This window comes from Alosa alosa, chromosome 2, assembly GCF_017589495.1.
Source record: "Alosa alosa isolate M-15738 ecotype Scorff River chromosome 2, AALO_Geno_1.1, whole genome shotgun sequence".
NCBI lineage: Eukaryota > Metazoa > Chordata > Actinopteri > Clupeiformes > Clupeidae > Alosa > Alosa alosa.
In genome coordinates this window covers 957619-984856 of record NC_063190.1, presented here as the reverse complement: position 1 = coordinate 984856, position 27238 = coordinate 957619, and the positions used below count along the sequence as shown (strand labels likewise).

Sequence of the window (27238 nt, the reverse complement as noted above, 5' to 3'; positions counted from 1 at the left end):
AATGCGTCGCTAGACTGTTCATATACATTTTAACGGGCCAAAGTTGAAGAGCTTTTGTCCGTTATTGTTAGTGCAAATATAGGCTGATTCATGTTCCCTTGCATTGTTTAACTGAGGTCCATGGCTAGTCTGGCTTTCATCAGACCAAGCTCAATCTTTTAAGAAATCAAAAATAAATAGCGGGCGCAGATCAGGCTGGGTTCACCCAGCCTAGTCCATAGGCACCGATATTGTTTAATTTTCGATTGAGATATACACGCTCTGGCTATTCTAAATGCAAAAATGCATCAGGGAGTTACGACAAAACGGTAACTAACAAACTAGATCCTAATAGAAAGCTGTTAGCTTCCCTAAGCTACAGGTAGGATTATAAGGTATGCTGGCTACACAAATAAAATCTCCTTTGGAAACCAATGGCTTCGCCTTACAGTATCAAGCTGGACTTAAACTGTCATATCGCGGGCGAAAAGTTGTAATAACATTCACGCAGCTCCATGAGTCAAGGAAAGCCTTGAATGAAGTAGCCACTTCTAAATGGGACCCACTACACAGTAGCTTAAGGTGTTTTGCTAAAGCAGCCATAATGAAATGAAGGTGTCATTGTTTGATACTTCACACACACGCTTTTTAATTTCACAGACTACAACTACCAAGCTGTAATCAAAGCACATGATTCCCCTCTCACACCCTGCACGCACTTAAAACAAAATAAACAGGCGCCTCAGTCTCACGCGATGTATAGGCAAACTGTATCAGACCGTGTAACGTTGGTAAATCTTCCATTGCACAGAATGATTTTGTAGCACGTGCAATAAATGACAGTCGAAGATACAAACAGTGCTGCTATACATTTGCTTGGTATAACCGCATTTATAGTTTTCTACAAATGCAATAAATCAAATGCCTCCATCACTCAACCAACGCTTAACGGTAACATTACCTAGGTCCTTATTGATTACAAGATTAACGCATCCTGCAGTAAAAACCAAGCATGTCCGATAAACATCCTCAGATTTATTTCGGCTTCAAGAAATGGGAATTACACTTCATGTGAACATCGTCCCTATCCTTATTAGATGTTCGCTCGCGTAAATTACAGTCCTTGTATGAAGCGCCCATTGTTTTTCCCAACCCACTTTTAACTTCCAACAAAATTAAAATTACCACTGCAACGATGCCATCTAGTGGACAAACGATAAACGACCAATACTGAAAATGCAGCCATGATGATGATGATGAATATTTATTTTGGCTTTCTTTTAATCCTACTGATTTTCATTTTTTTTTAAAATCACAAATGAGTGATTATGAGCCAGGTTGATGTGGGCCCTTGAGACCAACATACCATAAAGATTCACAGAGAACTGTTTCTGCCCTACCCTCCTTTCTGGGGGTCCAGTCCAGCTGGGGCTGCAGATGAAAACGAAAAATGACGGTTCCATGCTATCCATGTAGGGGTACATGCCCACCAAGTTTTGTGTACCCGGTCTTTCAGTGTCCCGAATCCTGTTGGTGTATGTCGCCACTAAATGTACACATAAATTATTTTATTGTAAGGCCCCCATGAACGAAAGTACACAAAACTTGGCATGTATTCAGAGGGTGTCATAATGATCCTACACTTTTAATTTCGTGCAGTTTTGACCTTGTCAGCCAGAGATATTGAGATGAAAACACTTAATTTTTTGCTTTTAATTTTTAACTAGGTGGCTATATACATGAAATAAGTGGTAATGGGATGGGCTGACATGCCCCCTAAGACCAACATACAAAAAAGGTGGACCCCCTAGGCCCCACGGTTCTCGAGATATTCACAGAAAACTGTCTCGGCCACCTACAGGCCAGTTGGTGTATAGTAATATAAATTAATTTATTGTGTGGCCCCATGAACAAAATTCCACAAACTTGAAACGTGCATTCAGAAGGTGTCAAAATGATCCTACACTTCCAATTTAAATGTTTTGACTATGTTAGGTCACAGATACCTACAATTACAACACCTCATTTTTACTTTTTGTGTTTAACTAGGTGGTGGCTATACATGAAATTAGTGGTTATGGAATGGGTTGACATGGCCCCCTTGAGATCAACATACAAAAAAGGTGGTCCTCCTAAACCTTCTACGGTTCTCGAGATATTCACAGAAAACTGTGTCTGCCCTACCCTCCTTCGGGGTCCAGTCCAGGGGGCTACAGATCAAAACGAAAAAACGATGGTTCCATGCTATCCATATGGGGTTACATGCCCACCAAGTTTTGTCTACCCCGTCTTTCAGTGTCCCGAATCATTGACGGAAATTTGGACATCGCGAAAAAGAAAAAAAAAAATTATGCTTATGCCGGTCATAATAACAAGGGTAATGACAATCACATCAACAATATAATTATTATTAACCGGATTGACGCAAAGTGTGTCAATAAACACACCCTTTCTTCTCTGTTACATTGCTCTGGAACTGTTCATCGCAGCGAGATGAAACTGTGCGACAGAGCAGAAGTGGGGCTTTCCAACGAGACTACGCACTTGTCTGTACGATCAAGTATGAAAATTAAAAAAAATTGCATCATATTTAGTCTATACTTCTCTGCGTTCACCTGCGCACCCATTACTCTCGTTCGAATTACTCGCGAACCTGTTGTCGCATAGATTTGGCAAGCATACCTCGATTTTTTCTTTTTTTGGGGGGATGGGGGCTAGACATTTTATTACATAACATTTCAATATTTTATATCCTGATATAAAAAGAAAGAATACCGAATTTCTGATATTCATGACAGCACAATTTATGCAGATTAGCCTATATCCTAGGTCTACTATTTCTATTACATCTCTACCTCATTAATTCAGCTGTCTGGTTGAAGCCTGGAAATACACAAACATTGGAAGTAAACAAAGTAGCATAGTTGGCTAGCTTATCATAGTCTACTGGATGGACTGTTCAGTTTCTCCATGTGTGTTTAAGTTTCAAGGTAACACTTGTTCCCCTTGGGACAGGCCCCTTTGGGAAACATTAGTATTGAGATGATCAGTCAACTTGAATGCAAGAGTTTTAAACAAATGCGTGCAGCATGCTAATGTTGCTAACCGGATTTAATAGTAATTTAGCTAGTCGTCTTCTATGCGGCCATGCTTTCACGATTGTGAATGTTTTACTTGGATAGTGCATGCAGAGTCCCGCTTGTCCACTGAGCGAGAGAGGGAGAGCGAGAGAGGGAGAGAGCGGGCAAGGAGAGGGGGTTTACTTCTTACTGTTTGGTAAAGTTACACGCATAGTCTACAATGAAAGCAACGAGAGGTATGAAATTATGATTTATGTTTATATTTTTGGACAACGTAGGCTACCGGTAAGTAAGGCAGGAGGTGTTGCTTATGCGGCCGGGTAAGCTGCAAAGCGCTGGATTAAACATTAGAAAGGGCCATCCAATCTTTGACACACTTAAGACAGTCCAAGAGTCAATATCTTGTCATTTCCATGTACTTTGAATGTCATAAAGCCATGGCTTTATCTATCTAAAATATATGCAAAATTGTGGATATTTAATGAGATAATGCCCAATTAAAAATCAAAAACTTGTAATTGTATACATACTTGTGTAAGAAATCAGCTGAGGAAGTTTCATGGTGATATCTATTATCTTAAAATTGTACCCTATTCACCTATAGTGTCTTGCCTTAATATTATTAATTGCTGCTGTAAAATCTTTAATTTCCTAAATAAAATACAATCTATCTATCTATATCTGCACACATGATTGAACAATTGGAACAATGGTGGACAAGTGATACACTTTAATAGGAATTTAAGGAGATGATCAGTACTATTCCAATTATTGGTTGAATTCATTTAGAAGTAATCAAAGACACACTTACCCCATTTTCCACTATAACATGAAATCAAATAAGAGAGTTATGACTCACTTTTGCCAGCAAGTTGCATGCATAACATGGCCACAGCTGCCTGTGTGTGTCCCAACCACTAAACCAGGGGGCATAAGCAGGGGATAGTAGCCATCTGAGACACACAAAACAGCACACAAAACAACACACACACAACTAAATCATTTTGAGAAAGTGATGTCATTTATAGTAGAAACACTCATGTTGCACATGTCTTCCCCTAAAGTTAAATCGTGTGATACTGAAAGACAGTTATCAACAATGTTTCCAACTTTGCAAAAGTGATTATGGAAAAAATAATCTAGTAAAAATTTGAAGTAACACAGAAACCCATACAAACATTTGAAAGGATCTAAGATCTAACCAAGGGGGTATTCCATCAACCTCGCTAATAAAGGCGGCGCTTAACAGAAATAGCCTGGCTTGAACTAGCGTAGACTTTCACTTGGGGCTGAAGCCGTTCCATTAACTCAAGTTAGCGGCATCTTGGCCTCGTTTGTTCAAGCGAGGTTTAGTTCAGCTTCATCTCTGCTCGTGCACGAGGTAGAACAGTAGACCAAAACAGTAGATTGACGAAAAGGCGATATATGTCGTAAAATTAAGACAATACTAGACGATTCCTGTTCGATAGGCAAGCGCCATCTACAGGATTTTCATCGAAAGATATAATATAGCCCCACTGGCAAAGCTGTCACTGAACAGCCTACCAAATGTGCATGACCCTTTATCAGCAGTAGACATATATGTCTTTCATCAAAGATTATAACTAAAAATGCCATTATCAAGGTGATAAACAATGTAGCCTGCAAACACGCAAAAATGGAATTCCTTTCCTATGCCGTTTAAGCTGCGTTACACCACCACCCGAGCGTAAGTGGCCTTGAAGTAGCACAATTTCTTGAACCACACGCATGTGAAGTTAAAACATTTTTAATCGTATAATCTTCATACATTCTTTGGAGCTAGTGAATGTGTAAATCCATGCTTGGTGCACTGTCGGAAAAAACATTTCTATAGGCCTACTTCTATTTTTGAAGTTGGCTACAGGTGACGAGAGCACAGGTTGAAGGAACCATCTTTTTGGACTCGTTTTCCGACAGATTGGGTTTTTTTCCAACACAACTTAATTTAGCTTGAAAGTTAACCTGCTACGGAGCAGGTTAGTTCTGTGGCATAAATTCCCATGGTTACCAAGCTGGGATTCACGTTAACCTCATTAATGGAACGGAATTCTCACTAAAATTAGTGAGACTTATCGAAATAAGCCAGGTTTGGCCTTTAGCGAGGTTGATGGAATACCCCCCAAGTGTTGTAAGATCAAAAAATCTAGTTGGTATTGTTTTTAGTATAAAGAGTCTTACCTAGTGCTTCCTCATAAGATCATTTTGACTAAATTTAAATTTAAGAGTTTGACTTTCAGGCGTCTTATCAAGACAAATTCGCTTAATGCACTGGCAGCCAAATGTGCTTGTTTTCATGATGACATCTGAAAATAAGTCAAATTCTTATTAAATGAAGTCTAATGATTTTGTGAGAAGGATTCAAGGATTCTAATGGTCATTCCAAAAACATGCACTGCAAAAACTGCTTATCTAATACATAGGGCTGTCAAAATTAACGTGTTAATCGCTGCGATTAATTTTGAAATGTTAAAGTGTTACAAAATATTAACGCTTAACATTGTGTTTACCTATTCCTTTGTGGGGGGCTGATGTCATGTAACGGAAGCCACATAACCTGTGAGTTTGTTTTATTGTCTATGGAGTTAGCTTAAGATGGAGAGGAATGTGAGGAGCTTGTAGGCAAAAAGTTTTAGTTTAAAAAGTTGTCTGATCAGTGATCAGTGCTGCTGCTATCACCACACGCATCACCCACTGTGCGTAGGGCAAGAGACAGAGAAGGGACCAACATTTAGCCAATAAATAGTAGCTTCATTGCAAACTGCTTTTCACTCTTGTTAGAGAATGTTTACAATGTCAAAATGCACCAACAGCATGTTACATAAAGATGATACTTTTCGGGTCCGATCCAACTTGAACGTATGCTACTCCATTTAATTGAGAACGTGTCTGAGCGCACACGAGAGGGAGAGAAAACGAGTGACAGGTTCCAGCTGGCTTGTCATTGTTGATGATAATTGATATCTCATTTTTAATATAAGAAACTTATAAAAGGAAATCTTCAAGGCAACAAAGACGAGGTTAGAGGAGAGAGCCATGGCACTTTGACATAGGCTGCACTCACTGTGATTTGGAAAATGGACTAACGTTATGATTAGGTGGCATTAAAAGACTGCGGTGGGGAAAAGCTAGAAAAGAAAAGTTCCAAATTGGATAACTTTTTTCAATATGAACTATGCCCATATGTCCGACTTCGTCATAGTTCAATTCATCCCTTTTGTTTCAAATTTGCAGATAGGATGATGGTAAGCTTGTTTTTATGCTGCCAACAAAACAGAAGGGTTCGCGATAAAGAGAAAGAAGTAGGCTATGATTTGAAATGTAAGCTGACTGTCAAATAAAATAAGGGAGAAACGATATGGTTCATGCTCTCTCATGCTGTTTCATTCGTGCCGAAAAGTTGGGAGAATGAAACATTACGCACGTTCCACTTTTGCATAAACAATTCCTGAACTGTTTTGGTCAGGGCTGATAATGCAACTGTATTTGACAAGGGACAGCTATAGGCTAGGTTGCTAGTGACAAAATATGAGCTTTCAGTGTGATACGATCTCTTTGTTTTCAGTATAAAGAGACTTACCTAGCGCTTTCTCATACAATCATTTGACTTAATTTAAGAAGAGTTTGATTTCTTTTAAGACATCTCATCCTGAAAACAAGCAATTTTGTCTATAAGTAGTATAAGTATATAATATATATTTTGATCCCGTGAGGGAAATTTGGTCTCTGCATTTATCCCAGTCCGTGAATTAGTGAAACACACTCAGGACACAGTGAACACACAGTGAGGTGAAGCACACTAATACCGACGCTGTGAGCTGCCTGCTACAGCTGCGCTCGGGGAGCAGTGAGGGGTTAGGTGCCTTGCTCAAGAGCACTTCAGCCGTTCTTACTGGTCTGGGTTTGAACCGGCAACCCTCCGGTTACAAGTCCGAAGCGCTAACCAGTAGGCCACGGCTGCCAGTGTGTTAAGCAAATTTGTCCTAAAAACAAGCAAATTTGTCTGCCAGTGCATCGAGCAAATTTGTCTTGATAAGACTCCTAAAAATAAGTCAAAGTGTTCTTAAATTAATTAAAATGATCTTTCGAAAGAGCGCTAGGTAAGTCTCTTCATACTAGAAACAATACCAAATAGATTGTTTTGATCTTAATATGAGATTAATAACACTGAGTTAGATTTGATTTTTTGCAGTGTATCTATCTATCTATCTACATCCATCCAGCCATCCATCTATCAAACTATCTGTCATTACATGCTAATACGAATGTTGGCACTGTTAGCTAGATTCTTAATTTACTGAGGCTAAATACCCTTGTAGATTAAACGTGTAGCTGTACTATTTCATTGAAGTCTATATTTTTATTTAGAAATTGTTTGGTGGTATGCAGACGATAGATGTGGGTGAAATTGTTTATTCTGTAAAGTTAACAACCACATTTCTTATATTAAAAGACTGTCAGTCAGACTTGCTTTAAAACTTCAAATTACTATTTTATTATGAGAATGAGGTTCAGGAAATATACACTGTTACACAGCTATCATAATTTCACATCTAACATCAACCCAAAGGCATATACTATTCAGAATTATATACAGTCTAACAAGTCATCACAGTTCGCATTTTCTCAGAAATGCAATCTAGTTGTGTTTTTAATTTCCAGTCCCTTTACTCAAAGAAATATACATCATGCTCACTAACCTGGTATGTACAAACTGTGGCCATGGCTCTGGGTAAGAACAGTAGACCTCTGAACACAAGCAGTCAGCACCATAGAGGTACCACCAGCCATAACCTCCTGTTCCTCTTGGCATAAAATGCAGGTTAGAGACTCTCTCTCTGCTATTCCCATTCCTTGCTGTGGGCCCACAGCCACACGACTCTCACTCAGCTCCATGGGACTACAGTACAGAAAAAGCACAAAATAAAAGTTCCCACATAACATATAGAGTATTTTTTCCAACAAAAGAAGAAAAGAAATGATTGTTTAGCTACAGAAAAACAATGTATAATATACTGTATGTGAAAATACATACACAAGTATGAATAAATGAGCAATTATAGCTAAATGCCTTAGCAGAATATATACAGTTAAGAACAAAATTATTCATACCCCTGGCCAATATTAATGTTGATTTTCTCTTTACCAATATGTTTGTTCTAACTGAAAATGACACTGACATGCCACAAGGTTGCAAGACAATGTGTTAGAACATGTAATCAGAAAAAGACGTGTTTTTTTTTTTATGAAAAATGGTGTGTGCAAAATTATTCATACCCTTTTTAAATAATCAATGGAAACATCTTTATGCCATCACAGCTCTCGAAATGGTTAAAAGACCTACCAAGCCTCTAGACTGCAAGGTCACCAAGTCCCATTGTCTGAAAAACACCCAAAACTAATACATTTCTACAGCTATTCTCCACTGTGGGAATGATGTTTTGATGGTTGAAATTTTCACCCCATCCCAAAATGGGCCACCTGGTCATCATGGATGCTAATCATGGATCACTCTTCTCCAAACATGCACAACTCAGCTTAACCTTTATAAGGGCAGACCTGGACTTTAGAATACAAATTTAGCTTACGTTGGAGTGTAGGGGTGAGAAAAATATTATTTTGGGATGTTTTTAAACCAGGGGGACCTGGTGATCATCTCAAAGTAAACGGTAACACTAAAACAAGGGGCTACATTAAGATTCTGGAGGAAAAGATCACAATAGATGCATTGGACCATTAAAGCCCCCCCTATGCACTTTTGGCAATTTCTTTGCTGTTCTTTTGATTTTTGCTCGCAGGTTTGTCTGCAGATCTCCCCCTACAATCTCCCCCTGGTCAGTCTGCCATTTCCTCTTTCCCTGTTCCTCCGACAATGGTTTACTCGCATTCTGCTTCTTTTTCGCTGGCTCTGCCATGACAAATGTCTGAGAAACTCCATCGCCATCTTGTTCTAGCCGGTGCCTGATGTGTATGTGTGTAGTGCAATAAAGCAATTTGTTACATTGCGAGACCGCAAGACTTTCTGTCTCCCACCGGCCCTATGTTGCAAGGTTTTTCCACTCACAGATGCTGAAAACCCTTGAGAAGTGATGTAACCATTCCAATGACTCTGAAGCTGTTAAGTTAAGGTAAATTAAGCTAAACAAACTGCATCATTCCCCTTTAAACCAAACAATGATCCAAAACATACAGCAAAACAAGGCAAGAAATGGTTAACAGAGAACAATATCAACATTTTAAGTGTTGTGGCTCAGCCAGAGTTAAGACCTCAATCCAGTGTTTCCCCTAGAAATTTTTCCAGCAGCAGTGCTGTTACATGCCGGAAGTTGTAATCAAGCCACGGTAGGGGGGTCCAGGGGCATGCCCCCCCCGGAAGATTTTTTTTACATTTTAACGTTTAAATGCATCAGTCTGGCGCACTTTGAAAAGAAATTCAGAGGTTAGACTATTTTTTATCTATGGCTGAAAATATTTCTGCTGTAGCCTAAACTATTTTGCACTTCAGAATTGTAACTATACAAACACAGGTGGAATAGTTCTGATGATACTGCAAGTTCACAACCACAAAGCATTTGTGTTACAAAGTTCAAAAATAGTCAAAAATAGTGTAGGCTACATTTCAGCAGTCCATGAAATTATGCAGAAGTGGTCACCTGTTCTGTTCAGCTAGTTAATCTAATTGTAATGTAATGGCCATCTATAGATGCTATATCTTCCTATTTCTGGACAGTCTGGGCTACCCATAATGGGTAACTCTGATGTGATTATATTTGCATATGTCTTATGACAGGCTTTATATCAAGAAATAATCTTTTTATTGCATTAATGTCAAACATCCCAGTAGAAATATATATTCATAACCGTGTACGTGGGATTGTCTGGAATCTGGCTATATAAGAACCATGATGATGGGATAATCTATGGCTAAGCAATTTACAAAAATGTTATGACATAAAACTTTACTTTAAAATATGTTACGAAGACCATGCAGAAATGTGTTGATTATGGATTACTCAGGAACCTCTTATTGTACAGAGACATGTTTTACATCCTCATATTCGGTAAGTTCTGCTGCTTATTGTGATATATGGTTTACCATGTGTTTAAGGGAAGAATTAGTCAGATATTTCACCACGAGCAATGGGTTTCAACAATATCATGTTTCTACCACATTGTCTTACAACCTTTAGCCATGTGGCAGTGCCATTTTCAGTCAGAACAAACATATTGGTCAAGAGAAAATATTTGTCAAGGGTTTGAATAATTTTGTCAACTGTATTTAAAAAAAATGGACTAAAACAAGTCAAACATGTTGAAATGTTGAAAACTTGATCTCCTATTTGACCTTTTTCCAAGTTGATAGATAGGCAGATATGTTTTCCTGAGTATGTTTAGAACTTGCAATGAGACAGTATTGTCAAGGGCGCAGGTATTTTCAAAGTGAGGGGGACCAAATTGTGAGCAAAAACCCAGATAGTGAAATCCAGCTTCCAGATCACCACTTCTGACCCACTGTCGACCATCATAATATTTTAAACTTGTCAGAATATTATTTTGCAAATTAGTGGTAATATGCTTGTTTATTTCAAGTATTTTCGGTGAAAACAGTTTAGTGTACATATCATGCACTCGACAGGAACTTTTGGACATTGGTTCCTGCAATCCCGACATCATTATCAGCGTAATCCCAGAGATTTCTAAATCAACGAGACCTATGAACTCCGCCACACTGACCGAAAGGAACTTCAGACGGACCAGAGGAGTTCGAGCGAGGTTAAAGCTAACTCCACATCGACTTGCTCTTCCAAGCCTTTTCCTCGCCAATTTTCGCTCCCTGGTGAACAAAATGGATGAACTGTGGCTGCGGATCACCACACACAGAATGAATATGGACTACAACATCATGACTTTCACAGAAACTTTGCTTAACAGCGAAATACCCAACAACGCTATCGAGCTAGGTGGAAGCTGCATTCTCCATGCTGACAGAACAGCTGACTATGGTAAGACCAGAGGTGGGGGCTTGTGCATTTATGTTAACAAAACTTGGTGCACAGACACCACCATCACCGAGAGTCACTGAATCAGCTAACCTAGAGTATCTCATGGTTAAGTGTAGACCTTTCCATCTGCCCAGAGAGTTTACATCAACTGTAGTAACAGCAACCTACAGTATATACCACCCGATGCTTATGCTAAGCTTGCCATGAAAGAACTGCATTCTGCTATCAGTAAACAACAAACTCTGCATCCCGAGGCAGCCTACATTGTCGCGGGTGACTTCAACCACTCGAATTTAGAAACTGTACTGCCCAAATTCCATCAAAATGTATCATGCCCCACAAGAGGAGATAATATTTCAGACCATGTCTACGCAAACATAGCTGATGCCTACGAAGCCGCTCCCCTCCACCATCTAGGACACTCTGATCACCTCTCATTGTTTCTACTGCCAAGTATTCAGCACATCAAATGTGTGAAACCAACAGTAAGAACAGTCAAAGTGTGGCCAGTGGGAGCTGACTCAGCACTTCAGCAGCGTTTTGAAAACACTGACTGGAGAGTGTTCGCAACTCAGGCCACCCATGATTTCCAAACAGACATTGATTCATATGTGTCCTCTGTTTTGGACTGCATCAACTCCAACATCAAGTGTCACCACCCTGAAACAGATTACGACTTTCCCTAATCAGAAGCCATGGATGAACAGTGAGGTCAGACTTGACGAGTCGAGACATCGCATTCAGATCAGGTGATGCTCAAGCCTATAGCTCATCCAGGGCTAATCTGAAAAGGGGCATCAAAAAGGCCAAGCACAACCACAAGCTAAAGATTGAGGATCATGTCAACAACAACTCTGACCCCCGACACATGTGGCAAGCCATCCAGGCCATCACAGATTACAAAACTACTAACTCCACGCCCCGTCACACCAGTAACCAGCCCCTCACACTCTCCACCACCGATGTGTGTGCGGCACTGAGCAGGACTAATGAAGGAAAAATATTGCGTTTTTTGTTCTCATGCGTTGAGTGCCAAAAACACAATATTGCGTTTTTATTTTTTTTAAATTACGAAAATAGACACTCTAACACACCTTATGTGCGATTTTGGGAACTCTATCATGATCAGAACTGAAATACATGACGATCGAAAACTCGAAAAAATGAAATGTAAGTGTCAGAAGAGTGACAGGCTCAAACAGTGCATATTTAATAAAATACACTAAATCTCCATTTTTAGAAAAAAAAAAAAAAACCAGGGATTTTGATGAAAACTAACCACTGTTTAGCTTGGGTTTTTGGGGAGGCATGTAGAAATAAATAGTTTGTACCCACTGAGAGCTTAAAGTCTCACCTTTTAAACGAGCCATAGTATGTGTCCATAGCTATAAATAGAATACGCTGTGTCTCTACAAAAATCGTCAACAATGATCTAGATTGCTGCCACTCTGAGCCAAAGCTTCTGAAAACAGCGCGGCATTCAACTGGTTAATGACTTCCGTCCAGTTGCACCCCCATCATCATGATTGATAATGACTGACTGACTTTATTATTGTGTTACATGCTCCAAATGTAAAGCTGCATTCTGTGTATGAAAGGTGCTATACAAATAAAGCTTATTATTATTATTATTATTATTATTATTATTATTATTATGATGATGAAGTGGTTCGAGAGGCTGGTCCTGGCCCACCTCAAGACTTGCTTACCACCCTCATTGGACCCCTTCCAATTCGCCTACCGTCAGAACAGGAGCACAGAGGATGCCATCTCTATGGAGGATGCCAGCACTTCACTCTGCCCTGTCCCACCTTGACAATAGCAACACCTATGTAAGAATGCTGTTCATTGATTGAGGTCAGCATTCAACACCATCATCCCCTCCAAACTGATCACCAAACTCAGTGATCTGGGCATCAATACCTCCCTCTGTAACTGGATTCGGGACTTCCTAACCAACAGACCTCAGTCTGTTAGGTTAAGATAACCACACCTCCTCAACCATGACCCTATACACCGGTGTACCACAGGGATGTGTGCTGAGCCCTCTACTCCCTCTTCACATACGACTGCACACCTGTACATGGCTCTAACACCATTGTCAAGTTTGCAGATGACACTACGGTGATTGTTCACCTCAGCAACAACGATGAGACGGCGGAGGAGGTACAGCACCTAACATTGTGGTGCATTGACAACAACTTGGCTCTCAACACCAAGAAGACGAAAGAGCTCATTGTGGACTTCAAGAAGTCTAAAGCTAGCACAGACATCCCCATTCTCATCAACGAGACTGAGGTGGAGCGCGTCACCAGCTTCAAGTTTCTGGGTGTCCACATCTCTGAGGACCTCTCTTGGACCCTCAACACCTCTACCCTGATCAAAAAGGCTCACCAGCGTCTCTTCTTTCTGTGGAGACTAAAGAAGGTCCACCTGTCTCCTCAGATCCTGGTGAACTTCTAGCGCTGCACCATCGAGAGCATCCTCACCAACTGTGTCACAGTTTGGTATGGCACCGGTTCCTCACTCCCCTCCATCGAGGCCATCAAGGGCAAGGCACACAGCATCATAAAAGACTGTTCTCACCCCAATCACAGACTGTTCACCCCACTCCCCTCCGGGAGGCGTTACAGGTCTCTCCGCAGCTGAACCAGCAGGTTCAGAGGAAGCTTCATTCCAGTGGCTGTCACCCTACTGAACTCTAGCTCTGCATCCCGGTGACATCCAACCAACTAAGCTGATACAGTGATACCTTTACTGTCTATAACGGATTTATGCACCAAGGTAATTCAAGTAAATTAATTGTCTCTTAATGATGTCTGAAATAAATGTTTTAGAACTTAAATGTGGTGTAAGAGTTACTCATTTTGTCTTGTGAAAACGAGTTGATAAGCAGTTGGCTAGTTGAGTTTGTTATTAAACATAATAGCTAACGCCGGGATGAGCAGGAGACGGTTTACAGAAGTGAGTAGCCTGGTTTAGTTTATGATGATGGTTAGCAAAACTGATCAAACATTTCAGATATCCAACTGTTACCAGCAGAGTGAAAGTGAGATTGTGCAGTCTAGATGGCTGTGGTTAGTAATGCTGTTAATGATACATTTTATTTAGCCTAGTGTATAAGCTATTATTTAGCGGTGCAAGCTTTTTTCCTTATCAAAAGTGAGGGGGACGATCGCCTTCTCTTCAAAACTGCGGGTGTCATATCCCGCATATCCCCCGTGTCGCCGGCTTGCCTACAGGATACAATGAATGCTTATACTTTGAGGAATAACAGACTAGATGAAATACTAACATCTGAAGCAGGAGAACCTATGTGTGGGTTAATCTTTCAAGGTATGTTAATCATTGCTAACAAGTTTAAATGCTGGCTAGCATTAGCCTATAACATCTTTGGCTTAAGTAAGCTGGAGATTCCTTGCATGTCTAAGCAATTGCTTTCCTCAGCCCCATTCCCCAACCAATTTACTAACAACCTCTTTTTCATTTTGATGATTGACCACCATAGATTTCCACTATTAGAAGTGCACTGCCGTGCTGTTTTGGTACATAAGAGGCTAATGCTGCATCTATATTTTGTTTATTTAGCCAGCACAGTTGACTTTGTAGCTGTGCATGTGTGAATAGAAAATAATATAATATTAAGTAGAGACCTGTGTATTATGTGTAATATAGTTATGGTACTGTGTCATACTATTCGAAGTTCTGTGGCTTGTCCAAACCAAGATTAGGACCAACGAGAGTATTTAACATTACACCTGCAATAGATGTACAGCATATTCAGCCCTGGATAATGAACGCATGGGGCTGGATACTTTGCAGTTCAATTGTCAAATACTCTTGTTGCTACTATGCATCACAACAAATGGCATGGGGGGGACTATTGCATGTTGCTTTGAGGACAAACATAGCACAACACATTAATGCATTTGATCAGGACAGGGTTGATATAAGATATAAATGGCAAGTAGCCGATGTTGCATTATGTGGCCTCTCTACCTAATGAAATTTTCATTCTGAATTTATGGATAAAACGTAGCTTAACATTTGATAATCATGACAGATAGACTAAATAATGTCTCTTAGGCTCTTAGTGACATTTCTAACACGCAAGAGAACAAACGAAAGGTTGGAGGAAGAAGACTGTAGTGACTCGTGGTGAAGTTTAATTTTCTGTACACAAATATAGGGAAGAAAGCCCTTATGAAATGATAATCCATCATACCACTAACAATAATTAGCCTACTTAATGTTAGTTGATCGATTAACGTGTCATATTGGGGTCGCTTGACAGGAATTCCTTTGGTTGCTTTTTGTTGCCAGTCCACCTCTGAAGTGAAGACTATAATTTATATTTATTGGTATTTATTAGTCTAGTAGTACACGTTACAACTTTAGGGGCCACCCAATCTTGCATAATGTGGCATCAGGTGTATCACAATCATCCAGTTCTGTCCTCTGAGAGGAGGGTGTACATCCCTGCCAATATTATTAATAAGAGATTATTAGTTTTTTTAAATACATGCAAAGAAATTATCGAACATATCACCTAACTTTTCGCCAATTACACAAGATTTGGAATATAAGATTGAATTCAGTCTTTTTTACAAACATATAAAAAGTAAGGCCAATATAAAAGGCCTAAATACACAGCTATGTATTTATAATACACATGACAGAGCCAACTACAACTGAGCTTGATATGGTATCTCACCTCTCACTGGCAGAGGTGAGTTCACTGGTGGGGTCCCCCTGACTCCCACTGTCTGGCATGTTGTCATACAACATCTTGTGCGACTCAATGAAATTCTTCTGCATTGCAGACATCTGAGCCATGACCTTCTGCCGGTGTCTTTTTGCGGCCTCTGCCTTCCGTTTACGCTCTGTCTTCTCCTCATCGTGTACATTCTAAGACATTAAGGGAAAAATAGCAACAATAAAATACATGAAGTACATGAATTAAAGAGCAGCAGACATGAAATTATTTTTACATATTACACTAACATTACAGAGAACAATCAATTTCCAAATTTCAATTTTTCCAATCATTATTTCCCAAAGCAACAAAGAACTCTGGATTTCCAGGGTACTAGGTAAGTCTCTTTATACTGAAAACAATATGAACTAGATTTTTTTGACCTCGATATTCTGTAAGATTAATAACACTTTTTAGATTTTATTAGATAAGCAGTTTTTGCAGTGTGCTTACCTCCTCTAGTTTTGACTGTTCAACACTCTGTGAGGGTGCAGGGCTGGAATTTTCACGAAGGCACTTAACCATTTCAAACATCTGAAAAGGGATAGAAAATATGAGTCAGCTCTCAGCAGGAATGTTTACAAACAGTGGTTATCAGACAAAGGTTGCCATTTGCTTGTATAAATCACTATATCAAGTACCGTATTTTCCGGACTATAAGTCGCACGTTTTTTCATAGTTTGGCTGGTCCTGCGACTTATAGTCAGGTGCGACTTATATATGAAAAAAAATATATAATTGAACATGTTTATATATATATATATATATATAAAATGTATATTAACTGACATGAACCCTACATGAAACATTACTGTCTACAGCCTCGAGAGAGCGCTCTCAAATGCACAAGTCCTGTGCACTTTCAGTCAGAGATTAGTGCTTGCGCTATGCCTGAAGCACACGTGCATACTTAAATACTCAAATTATGGCCAGGATTCTATTTATAGCCGGGCCTCAGATTCGGACAAATAAAAGCCAGTATAATTTTGTTTCAATTTAACTCATAAAAGAGCTGCTCTTAAACATTTATATTGTTGGTTGGTTCAATATTGTTGCCGATGAAAAGGCATTGTCCTACACCATGAGTCTCCAACACCTTGCACTCAAGCTACCAGTTGCACGCAGCCCCTTTCTGAGCTAGAGGCTGAAGCAATAACACAATTGTTGCTGCCAGGCATCAGCCTACGAATTTTATAAAAAAGTAAATCATGCATAATTTAAAAAATAACTAAATTTGGGCTATCTTAGACCTCTTTGGCTATACGGAATAAGGTTTCCTTTGCAGCACAGCACACGTTCCATGAATGAATGAAAGCGGATGCCTTATGCAATAAGTGGATGGAAATCCCGACACTCTTTCATACATGAAACTTAATAGTGAATCATTAAATACCCCACAGATTTCAGGTCATCCGTCCCGATGGCATAATTTGAAGATTTACGATATTCTGTCCCCTAAACATTCCTCACCCGTTATCTAGACATGCATGAACACATTTGAAAACAAAACTCACTGCCATGTAATATTTGATCGCTGTTTTGCTTATTATCTTTCACGTGAATACGCACAGACAGACACGCACAGACAAAACATTCTAATATGAAAGATCGCAATTGTTGTAAAATGGTGCAGCTCCTTTAAGAAAGCCCGTGCGCAGGGATGGAAAGAGAGAAAGCGAGAGGGGATGTGTGTTAGAACTTAGATGCGTGTGGAAAAAGTAGACGTGCTGTTGAGACTGTAGTGAGTCATATTCAAAATAATGCAAAAAATAAAATCAGCAGATAAAACCAATTATCCTCATTCATTGCAACCGCAGCATGCCTGCTTGCTGACGTTCAAACGAAAAAGATATCAAAGCACCTTTTGCGTTTGAATGTAGCACGATTTTTTTTTTTAAACAGCTGGACAAATGATTTAGCTAATTGTAGGCCTACTGTAGAAATTTCATTTAAATTGCAACCGCAACATGCCTGCTTGCCGACGTTCAAACGACAACGAAAAAGATATCAAAGCAAGAGGGTTGAGTCTGAATGACACGGAGTTCAGACTCATATTGCTCCTCATAACCATCTATTAAAAAAGTGTTTTTTCTTTTCTTTTTGAGCACGTCCGAATCCCAGGACATAACGCACTGGACCTTAGGCCTATAATAGGCCCCCTATAATAATTCCAAAGGGGGCAGATATAGGGACTGGCATCGGGTGAAGCTTTTCGAAGTTGAACAGGCTATTAAAAACTATTTGCGCACCTCAATGTCACAGGAGAGACTGGGCTCTCCCTTCTATGAATTGAAAAAGACGTTATGCTACCTGCAAACTGGCCTATGATTTCATTGCTGAGTTTGCGGCAAAGCAAGACAATGTTTTGTCAGAGTCAGGATATGGCGAGTCAGTGTCATTTATTTGTCCAATGCCTACAGACCAGTTTCCATAGTGCACATCTTTTCAACAGTTTAAATGTTGTGTGTGTTTCTGCTCATTGACAAATACCGTTCAGCACAATGATTCATGCCCAATTAATTTCCCCTGTTAAAGTGTTCGCCTTCGTTACACTATTTGGTTTCGTGATGTAGCCTATAAACACCATATGGCCAAATATGTGACTCAGCTAATGTTATAGGTAATACAATTTCCCCTCTTAAAGACAAGTTGGTGTAGCTTATTAGACTAGGCTACTAAAATGCACCGACGGTAGCCTTGGCTATGTGTAAAGTAAGCTATCGCATGATTTCATGCACGTAAGTTCATGCATCTGTCAAAATAGGTCTACGCGATAAACCCGGGAAAAGTTGACAGGTTTGTTTCGGTCCCGGTGATTATTTGTGAAATTGTGCAAATGACAGCCTTTTCAAGGCATTTCAAGGAAGGTGTCGTAGCATGCAAGCTCCCAAATTAACCCAGTAGCCTACAGAAGGCATCAATAAATTGTTGGGACTGGGGAGGGTCATGCGTTTTTTCTCAATCACTTTGGAGGGTCATAGAAAAATGTCTTGCTGGTGAGGGAGGGTCACGTCTTTTTTGACTAACGCTCCCAAAACTCCTCCGGTAGCCCCTTAAATAAATAACGAACAGTCCCTAATTGATTATAGCTGTAGGCCTACACCAGCAATTGTTGAACATTTACCTGTACAGGACTTTCACTAGTCACATTTTTTAACAAGGAACACTGGTTATTGAACTAATAAGAGACGTGTGTCGAAAATTGACTTTATTTTCCATACGGAGAAATAATATGCAGAGTCTAACCAAGGTCAATCTTGCCAAAAAAGCCCTCAAACCTGAAAACACATGAGGCAAAAGTGCAAAACATCACAAAACTAACTAAACTAACACGCCACATTTTTTTGTATTGCAATCATTGTAGCCTACAGTTGTAACAGCGTAACAGTCGTTTTACTCCCCATTATCGCCATTATAAAGAACGTTTAACGTGTCCCAAAACAGCTATCAACTAATCACTAAACGTCTTATAAACAAGTATTGCCAGGAGCAACACCTTGCAAAAAATTATAACAATAGGCCTAGGCATTTATATGGCTCTGCTCCTGCCTAGATTCGAACTCAGAACTGCCTGAAAGTTGCAGAACTGTTCTGGAAATACGCGCATTAACCCACTCGACCGTCAGACAACGCTATCTGCTTCGAGTAGGCCTATTGGGTAAGACTGTAGCCTACACTGGTTGCTGTGGCACAGTCTTGAGTGACCGAATTCATTTTCCTTTGTCATATGAATGCTGTCATTTTGTTAACATTACTGTTAAGGAGATGCTGTTAGTGTAGTAAAACAAATCAGAACTATTCACAAGGTTTCTGGGCAGCATATTTATGTTCTGTTAGCAAGCGAACTTCTCATGACTGCCGACAAAGTAGCCTACTGCCAGCTGACGAAGCTCTCATTTTAAAACATTACTGAGAGACAGGCACTGTACAATCAAGACATCTTGCCACTGAATCCAAAACTATGTTTAACATTATGTACAAAGCTTATAGGCTACAGTGGACTATGTTGCAGGGGCTGCTAAAAACACAGAGAAACGCACTGAAAACTCCAACCAAGGGCCAACCACAGCCCTTGCTGTCGAATGCTCCGTCCGGTTCGAGCGGCTGTAGTTGTACTTACATTTCACCCAGCTGCGTGAATCACCTTGATGGTGAATGAAGTGTCAATTCTTAACTGGGACCCACTGTATTTCGCTATAAAAAATAAGGTTTCCATTACAGCACAGCGCACGTTCCATGAATGAAAGCGGATGCCTTGCAAAAAGCGAATGGAAATCCTGACACTCTTTCAACTACATGAAACTTAATAGTGAACCATCAAATACCTCACAGATTTCAGTGGCCATCAGTCCCAACATTTAGCAATATAATCTAACAGTCCAAACACAAATTAAATCCCAAACCAAACCGAAGATCTTCTGCTTTTGATAGCCTACCGGTACGCCGTACCAAACGAAATGTAGGCCCCAAATAAAGGTGCTGTGCTTTGAGGATTTTACGATAGTCTGTCTCCTAAACATTCCTCACCCGTTATCCAGACATGCATGAAAACATTTAAAAACAAAATTCACAGCCATAGGTTATTTTGAGAATGATGACTTTCTCTTCTGCATTGTCTTAACCGTTAAAACGAAGCATATGACGAAGCATTGCAATAATGTTTACAGAGATGCACTGTAAGGTGGGCTGCAAAGATTACGCAGACTGTTACGGTTGACTGACACGCGCACACAAATTATCGAAATGATATGCCGAACGCTTTAGGCTATAGTCATTCTACATGGGTTTAGTTAATGATCGGGCTATAAGACCAAACTTTAACAGTGGTTGGTGTAAACCGGGACATTTTAGCTTCCCGACAGGCTTTTGTTGTAACTCGGGACACGCAACTCAAAACCGGGACGTCTGGTCACCCTATTCTATGTGGTAGTTGAATAACTTGCCTTTCCAGATTAAACGTCCATACTGGCTAAGAAAGGCATGTGAACATTCTCTAAAATAATGGTAGCTTCCTTAATAAAGCGTTCTTTTAAACGTGCATCTTTTTTTCTCTCTCGCTCTCTCAGAGGGAGCATTTGCTCTGCTGCCAGCTTGTGCCTATATATCGCCTATAATGCTTGATTGAATTGCATTCTCCACATTGTTAGCTAAATTTTCATGTTTTCATGAATTTTTGTTCGGTGATCCTTGGTCTTAAATGTCTAAATTGAACTTATAGTCCGGTGCGACTAATATGTTTTTTTTCCTCTTTGTGACACATTTTTTGACAGATGCGACTTATACTCCAGAGCGAGTTATAGTCCGGAAAATACAGTAATTCATGTCATTCAAGTAGTCATGTTAAGGCGAGACACGGCAGGTGAAAACATTGTTTTTTCATGCACTGGTCAATTTCGAGATTTTGAGCTAGTATGTTACCTTAGCATGTATTCCATCACACTACTACAACAAAAAAGTCCGATTTACACATTTAGGTGTTTATTGTTAGATTGTGTCTACTCGCGCCTGTATATTTCTCCTAAATTCAGCAAAAGTTAGCATTCTAACCTTGCATGCAATGAATTCTAAACAAGTGTTATTAATCTTATATTAAGATTAAAAACTCTATTTGGTATTGTTTTTAGTATGAAAAGATTTACCTAGTGCCCTCTCAAAAGATCATTTTGACATAATTTAAGAAGACTTTGACTTATTTTAAGGAGTCTTATCAAGACAAATTTACTCAACGCACTGGCAGACTGGCAAACTCTTCTTAAATTATTTATTATTATAATTTATATTATTATAATTTATAATTATTTTTATGAGAAAGCCCTAGGTAAGTAGCCTGGAAAATCCAGACTAAAGCCCGACCGATTTATTGGCAGGCCGATATTATCGGCCGATATTAGGCATTTTCCAAACTATCGGTATCGGCATTTATAATGGCCAATAAATGAATATTTTAAAAATAAAATAATAACGGACGAAACACAATCATGTCATGAGTGTTGGCGTTGTATAGTTTGTCCACCAGAGGGCACTCTACACTGTCCCTGCTGACAACACTTGTGTATAACGCGCCACACATCCTGCAACCTGCTGATCCAGCCAGAGTCGGGCAAAGAGAACCAGTTATCCGCAAGTGAGATCATCGGTGAAGTGTGTTCATGGTGAGTTGGTCACGAGACATACATTGCTTGAATAACAATTAAAAGAACATCCCAATCAGTTCTCTTAACTCAAATAAGCATGACAAAATTCGTGAAAACAATGTCCAGTTTTGCTGTTGTTAAATAAGCCGAGAGTGAAGCGGAATTAGCTAGTAATTATGTTACGTTGTTACAGTGTAGTTGACTGTCTGTCCTTTTAACTTTTGACAATGTGACTGAAGATGTATTTCTTTAAGAGCGTGACAGTTATAGCAGTGAGACGTATCATCTCTCCCCGGCCTGTAATTTTGAAAGCGTATGTTTTACAATTTGCAGTATGACGTTATCCATTGCTAAATTATGGCTCATCATAGACTAGCTAACCACAAAGCTAGCTAATGCCATGACTATCAGTGGAAGACCGCTAACGTTAACATTAATGAGATTGGAAACCACAATGAACTTATTCTGCCTAAATAAAGTAATGATTACTGTATTTATTACTAGTATATCTGTAGTTACAGTCCCTGCATTGTAAAATGTAAGTTAGACGTACGAGGAGTGAACATTTAGACTTAGAGAAAAAGTATAAAACGTAGCTTGTGCAAAACGTAGCTTGTGCATAAAAGTTAGCTTTTCTTTTACACGTGTGTGAAATCCAATGACGCCAAGTGTGCGTTTCAGACTGTCGTTCAGCTGCAGCATTAACAGACTACACTACACTAAATAGTAGGTTTTAGAATGCAGGCAGCAACTGATGATTGAAAATGGTTTGATGTAGCTTGATGGAAATAATTTAAAAGTGCAGGTAAAGGGATAAGCAAGCTGACACATTGTAATTATAAGGTAGCTTATAAGGCAATAGGGACTAATTATTACACACGCACACTCAAACATTTAGGAGTGACCTTTATCTTGTTTAATCATAATACAAATGATGATAGTAATAATGTCATCATTATTTTTTGTAATTATTACTGTCAATAATAATAATATTGCTGGTAGTAATAGTTGTGGCTGTAGCAGCAATCATTTTATTTTTATGTTTATGTTATGTTTTATGTTATTTTTTGTATATCTCACCTGGCTTGTTTACTTTATTTTTTGACAGATGGCAAGTGGAGGACGAAGTCAAGTATGGGAGTATTTCACAAAAGGCCCATCAGGTGCAGTCACGTGCAACGTCTGGACTGGAGCTATTGAGGATTGACTGATTCAGTACACTACCTCATATATTGTTTGCGATTTATATTTTGCTGTCGTTGTTATTTATCAGAACTTAACAGAATTTGTCTCCAGTCTTAGTTCAAAGTTATATTTATGAAGCTTACCAAGTCTTTTAATACTGGTAACTTGTTTTGGTTGTTGTTGTTATTGTGTTTTTGTTCAAAAGACTAAGTTTCATATTGAAGTTTCTGTTTTTATACGTTTTATTTATCAGAACTTTAATATATTTTGATGTTCCTCTGTTCCACTGTGACAATATTATTTAAAATAAACAAGTTTGTTTTTAAAATGCATTATCATATTATTTTAGTCAATACTCATAAATAATATCTACAAATAACTAATGTTAGGGAAATCTGTTAATGTTTTGTTTTGCTTTCTGAAAAAAAAAAAAATAAAAAAATAAAATAAAAAAAAAAAAAAAAAAAAAAAAATAAAAAAAAAAAAATAATATATATATATATATATATATATATATATAGGCATATCGGATTTTTAAATCAACAAATATTTGTATGGGTAAAATCCTTTACCGATTCAAAATCCTTTATCGGTCGGGCTCTAATCCAGACCCTGATAATTTAGAAAGATTAAGGGTCTGGCAAAGAGCAATGTAATGGCCCAACTCAAGGGGCGGCAACAAGCATGCATTTACAAATCTCACTCATGTCTTAAAATAAGTCAAACTTTTTTTAAATTAAGTCAAATAATTTCACAAGAAAGCGCTAGGTAAGTCTCTTTATACTGAAAACAATACCAACTAGTTTTTTTATTTTGATATAAGATTAATAACACTTGGTTAGATTTTGTTAGATAAGCAGTTTTTGCAGTGTAGTACCGTTGGAAAGCTCTGTTTTTCCTGTATCACGCTATGTGATCCATATATGGACATATTGATATATTGGTTGATATATTATTCCTTACATGACATTTTATGCCTAAAAACACGGCAAAAATCTATTTTTTAGGGCTATTGACAGCATATTCTGATTGACAGGATAACAAAAGTAGATATTCATAAATCCCTCAGTACATTTTCCCCCATCTAATATCTGAACACAATGAAAACATAATTTTGAACCTGGCTGTATCCAATACTCAGGTTTCATGCCTTAAAATGTATGCAAAATAGCGCATATTTAATTAGATAATGCCTAATTTGCATATGTAAACATTAAATTACAGAAAACTTGTAATACATTTTTTCTCATATTAATGTAAGTAATCAACTGGGGAAGTTTCATAGTGATATCTGCTTGTTAAAAATGTTACCCTATTCACCTCTAGTGTCTCGCCTTAATAGCTGAAGGACTACAAACTGCACATCTTGTAACATAAAGAAAGGCCTTTGCATTAGGAATGCTTTGATCGCATTTTGTTCTGTCCTGATACCAATACCTGGGCTCCAGACTGGGTGGATGATGGAGGGGGGATGGGTTGTGCATGTGGGCTAATATAGCCAGTAGACAGTATAAGCATTAACACAGTGGGCCAGTGGACAGTCAGTATATAACATTGTTATAGGAGGCCATGGAAGTGTAGAAAGATAGATCTGCAGATAAATCTCTCTAATCTCCCCTTCAGTGAAGCATTGAAGAGTTGTATGACTGAGTTGAACCAAAGTGCTTACAAACAAACATAAAACAATGACAATGGTACAACAACAATAATAACATTACATAGGGGAAAATAAATAAATAATTGAAATAATAAACAAATTGGTCAAATAAAATAAAGAATAAAGAGTGAGTGAGGGGGGCTATTAAGGTAGATTAAAAGCTTGGGAGAAAATGAAAGTCTTTAAGTTAGACTTAAAGCAGTCAATGGTTGGAGAAGACTTAATATGTACAGGTAGACTATTCCAGAGTTGGGGGGCAACAACAGAGAAGGCTCTAAAGTCTGTCAGTTGTGCATGGCAGTGCGCATAGTCTCCAACTAAAGCTCTTCTGCTTTATGATAGTGCTGTGGAGTGGATGACAGTCATTGTCCAAGATGTTGATTAGTTTGTTCATTTTGTCTGATATTGAAGTGATGCATTCCAATTCAGCTCCTACAACAGAGTCAGCTTTCAGCTACCAGCCTGTCTAGTCACCCAGCATCCCTCTTCTTAATGCTTCCTCCCCAGAATACCACAGCATAGAAGAGGACGCTGTCAACAACAGACTGGTAAAACATCCAGAGGAGCTTGCTGCAGACGTGAAAGGACTGCAGCATCCTCAGGAAGTACAGCCTGCTCTGCCCTTTCTTGTAGAGTGCTTCAGTGTTGACTGACCAGTCCAGTTTATTGTCCAGATGTATCCCCAGATACTTGTAAGTGTTGACCACCTCCACATTGACCCCCTCAATGGTGACTGGCAGCAGAGCAAAGCACAAAGTCCTCCACCAGGCTCCTGTATTCCTCCTCCTGCCCATCCCTGATACACCCCACAATTTCAGTATCGTCTGAAAACGTCTGCATGTGGCATGACTCTGTGTTGTAGCAGAAGTCAGACGTGTACAGGGTGAACAGGACTGGAGAGAGCACAGTTCCCTGTGGAGCTCCGGTGCTGCTGATCACAGTGTCAGAGAGACAGTTTTTCAGTCTGATGAACTGTGGCCGCTCTGTCAGGTAGTCTGCAATCCAGGACACCAGGTCAGCATCCACACCTATCTGCAGGAGCTTGTCACCGAGTCTGAGGGGTTGGATGGTGTTAAAAGCACTGGAGAAGTCAAAGAACATGATTCTCACAGCACTTTCTCCCTTATCCAGGCGAGAATGTATCCTGTGTAGGAGATATGTGATGGCATCGTCCACGCCCACTTTCTCCTGGTATGCAAACTGTAGCGGGTCTAGTGCATAGGGTACCTGTGGTCTGAGTATCCCCAAAACCAGTCGCTGCATGGTCTTCATCACGTGTGATGTTAGAGCGACCGGCCTGAAGTCATGAGCTCACTTGGGTGTAGCTTCTTGGGGACAGGGATGAGACATGATGTCTTCCACAGTGTTGGGACTCTTCCAAGACTGAGACTCAGGTTGAAGATGTGCTTCAGTGGCTCCCCCAGTTCAGCAGCACAGACCCTAAGCAGCCTTGGACACAGTCTGTCAGGCCAGGCTGCCTTCCTGGGACGGAGTTTCTTGAGCTGTCCTCTAACTTGCTCTGCCGTAATGATGGGGGATGGGTGTCTGGTGACTGGAGACTGGTGACCAATGTCAGTGTAGTCGCATTGTTCATGGTCAACTTGTGGGGGAGGAGAGATGATGGGGGTGCGTGTTGCACTGAGCAGTGTTTCCCCTACAATGTATTCATCAGTGGCGCAGCGCCGCTCCTGGAAATCAAGCGCCACTGCAAAAAAAGTTGCCTAATTAAAAAAAAAAAAATAGACGCAAGTGAACACTCAGGAACAGCTGCCGTTCGTTCAGGTTTCATGTCAACAAATAATAGTAGGCTAACGTTGAAGGCGCAGTCAGGATTCCACAGGAGATCATGCTTGTCTGTGTTTATGTTTAAGTTTATTAGCAGACGCAATTTTATGCAAAAAAACGTAGCCTACATTATGTTAACCAAGGAACCAAATTAAACACGCCAGCGAGATCGCTCGCCCCTACCTTCAGTAGGCTAGCCTATTCCCAGATAAATTCCACGCATTATTTCGTTTTTGTTTGTGATACAGGGCAAGCAATGCTTTCAAGCCGTGTTGCTAACATACCTACAGTAGGCTGTGAAACTAAGGTCTAGCTAGCCTATTGGTGGGTTTAATTGAATTTGAGTAATAGGATACGCAACCATTTACATCTGAGATAGTTTGTAATTCCTGTAGAGCTCACCAAAATTATAGTTTATTATAGAGTTTTTGAGCATTTATTTTACCAAATGACATGGGAAACATAATTAATTGCATCCACATATTCTTATGCACCATGCACAACAACGCTACTAAATTAGCTTAAAACCGTGAGAATCAAGCAAGCCGTCACGGCATTAAAGTGACAGGCACTCAATTCGACTTGCACAGCACCAATACAGTGTAATGACATGAAAGAGAAGTCTATATAGTTTATACAGT

General features: G+C 39.5%; 1 protein-coding gene across 1 annotated transcript in view; it reads right to left on the bottom strand.

Annotated features, from left to right (window-relative positions):
* ubr1 (ubiquitin protein ligase E3 component n-recognin 1) overlaps positions 1-27238 on the bottom strand; it is a 128542-nt gene that overhangs the window by 31822 nt on the left and 69482 nt on the right. Inside the window, exons 28-31 of the mRNA XM_048227879.1 lie at positions 16290-16370; positions 15795-15988; positions 7778-7977; positions 3919-4012 (exon numbers count right to left, since the gene is read on the bottom strand). Of these exons, the coding sequence (XP_048083836.1) occupies positions 3919-4012; positions 7778-7977; positions 15795-15988; positions 16290-16370 (569 nt within the window). The remainder of the gene's footprint in view (positions 1-3918; positions 4013-7777; positions 7978-15794; positions 15989-16289; positions 16371-27238) is intronic.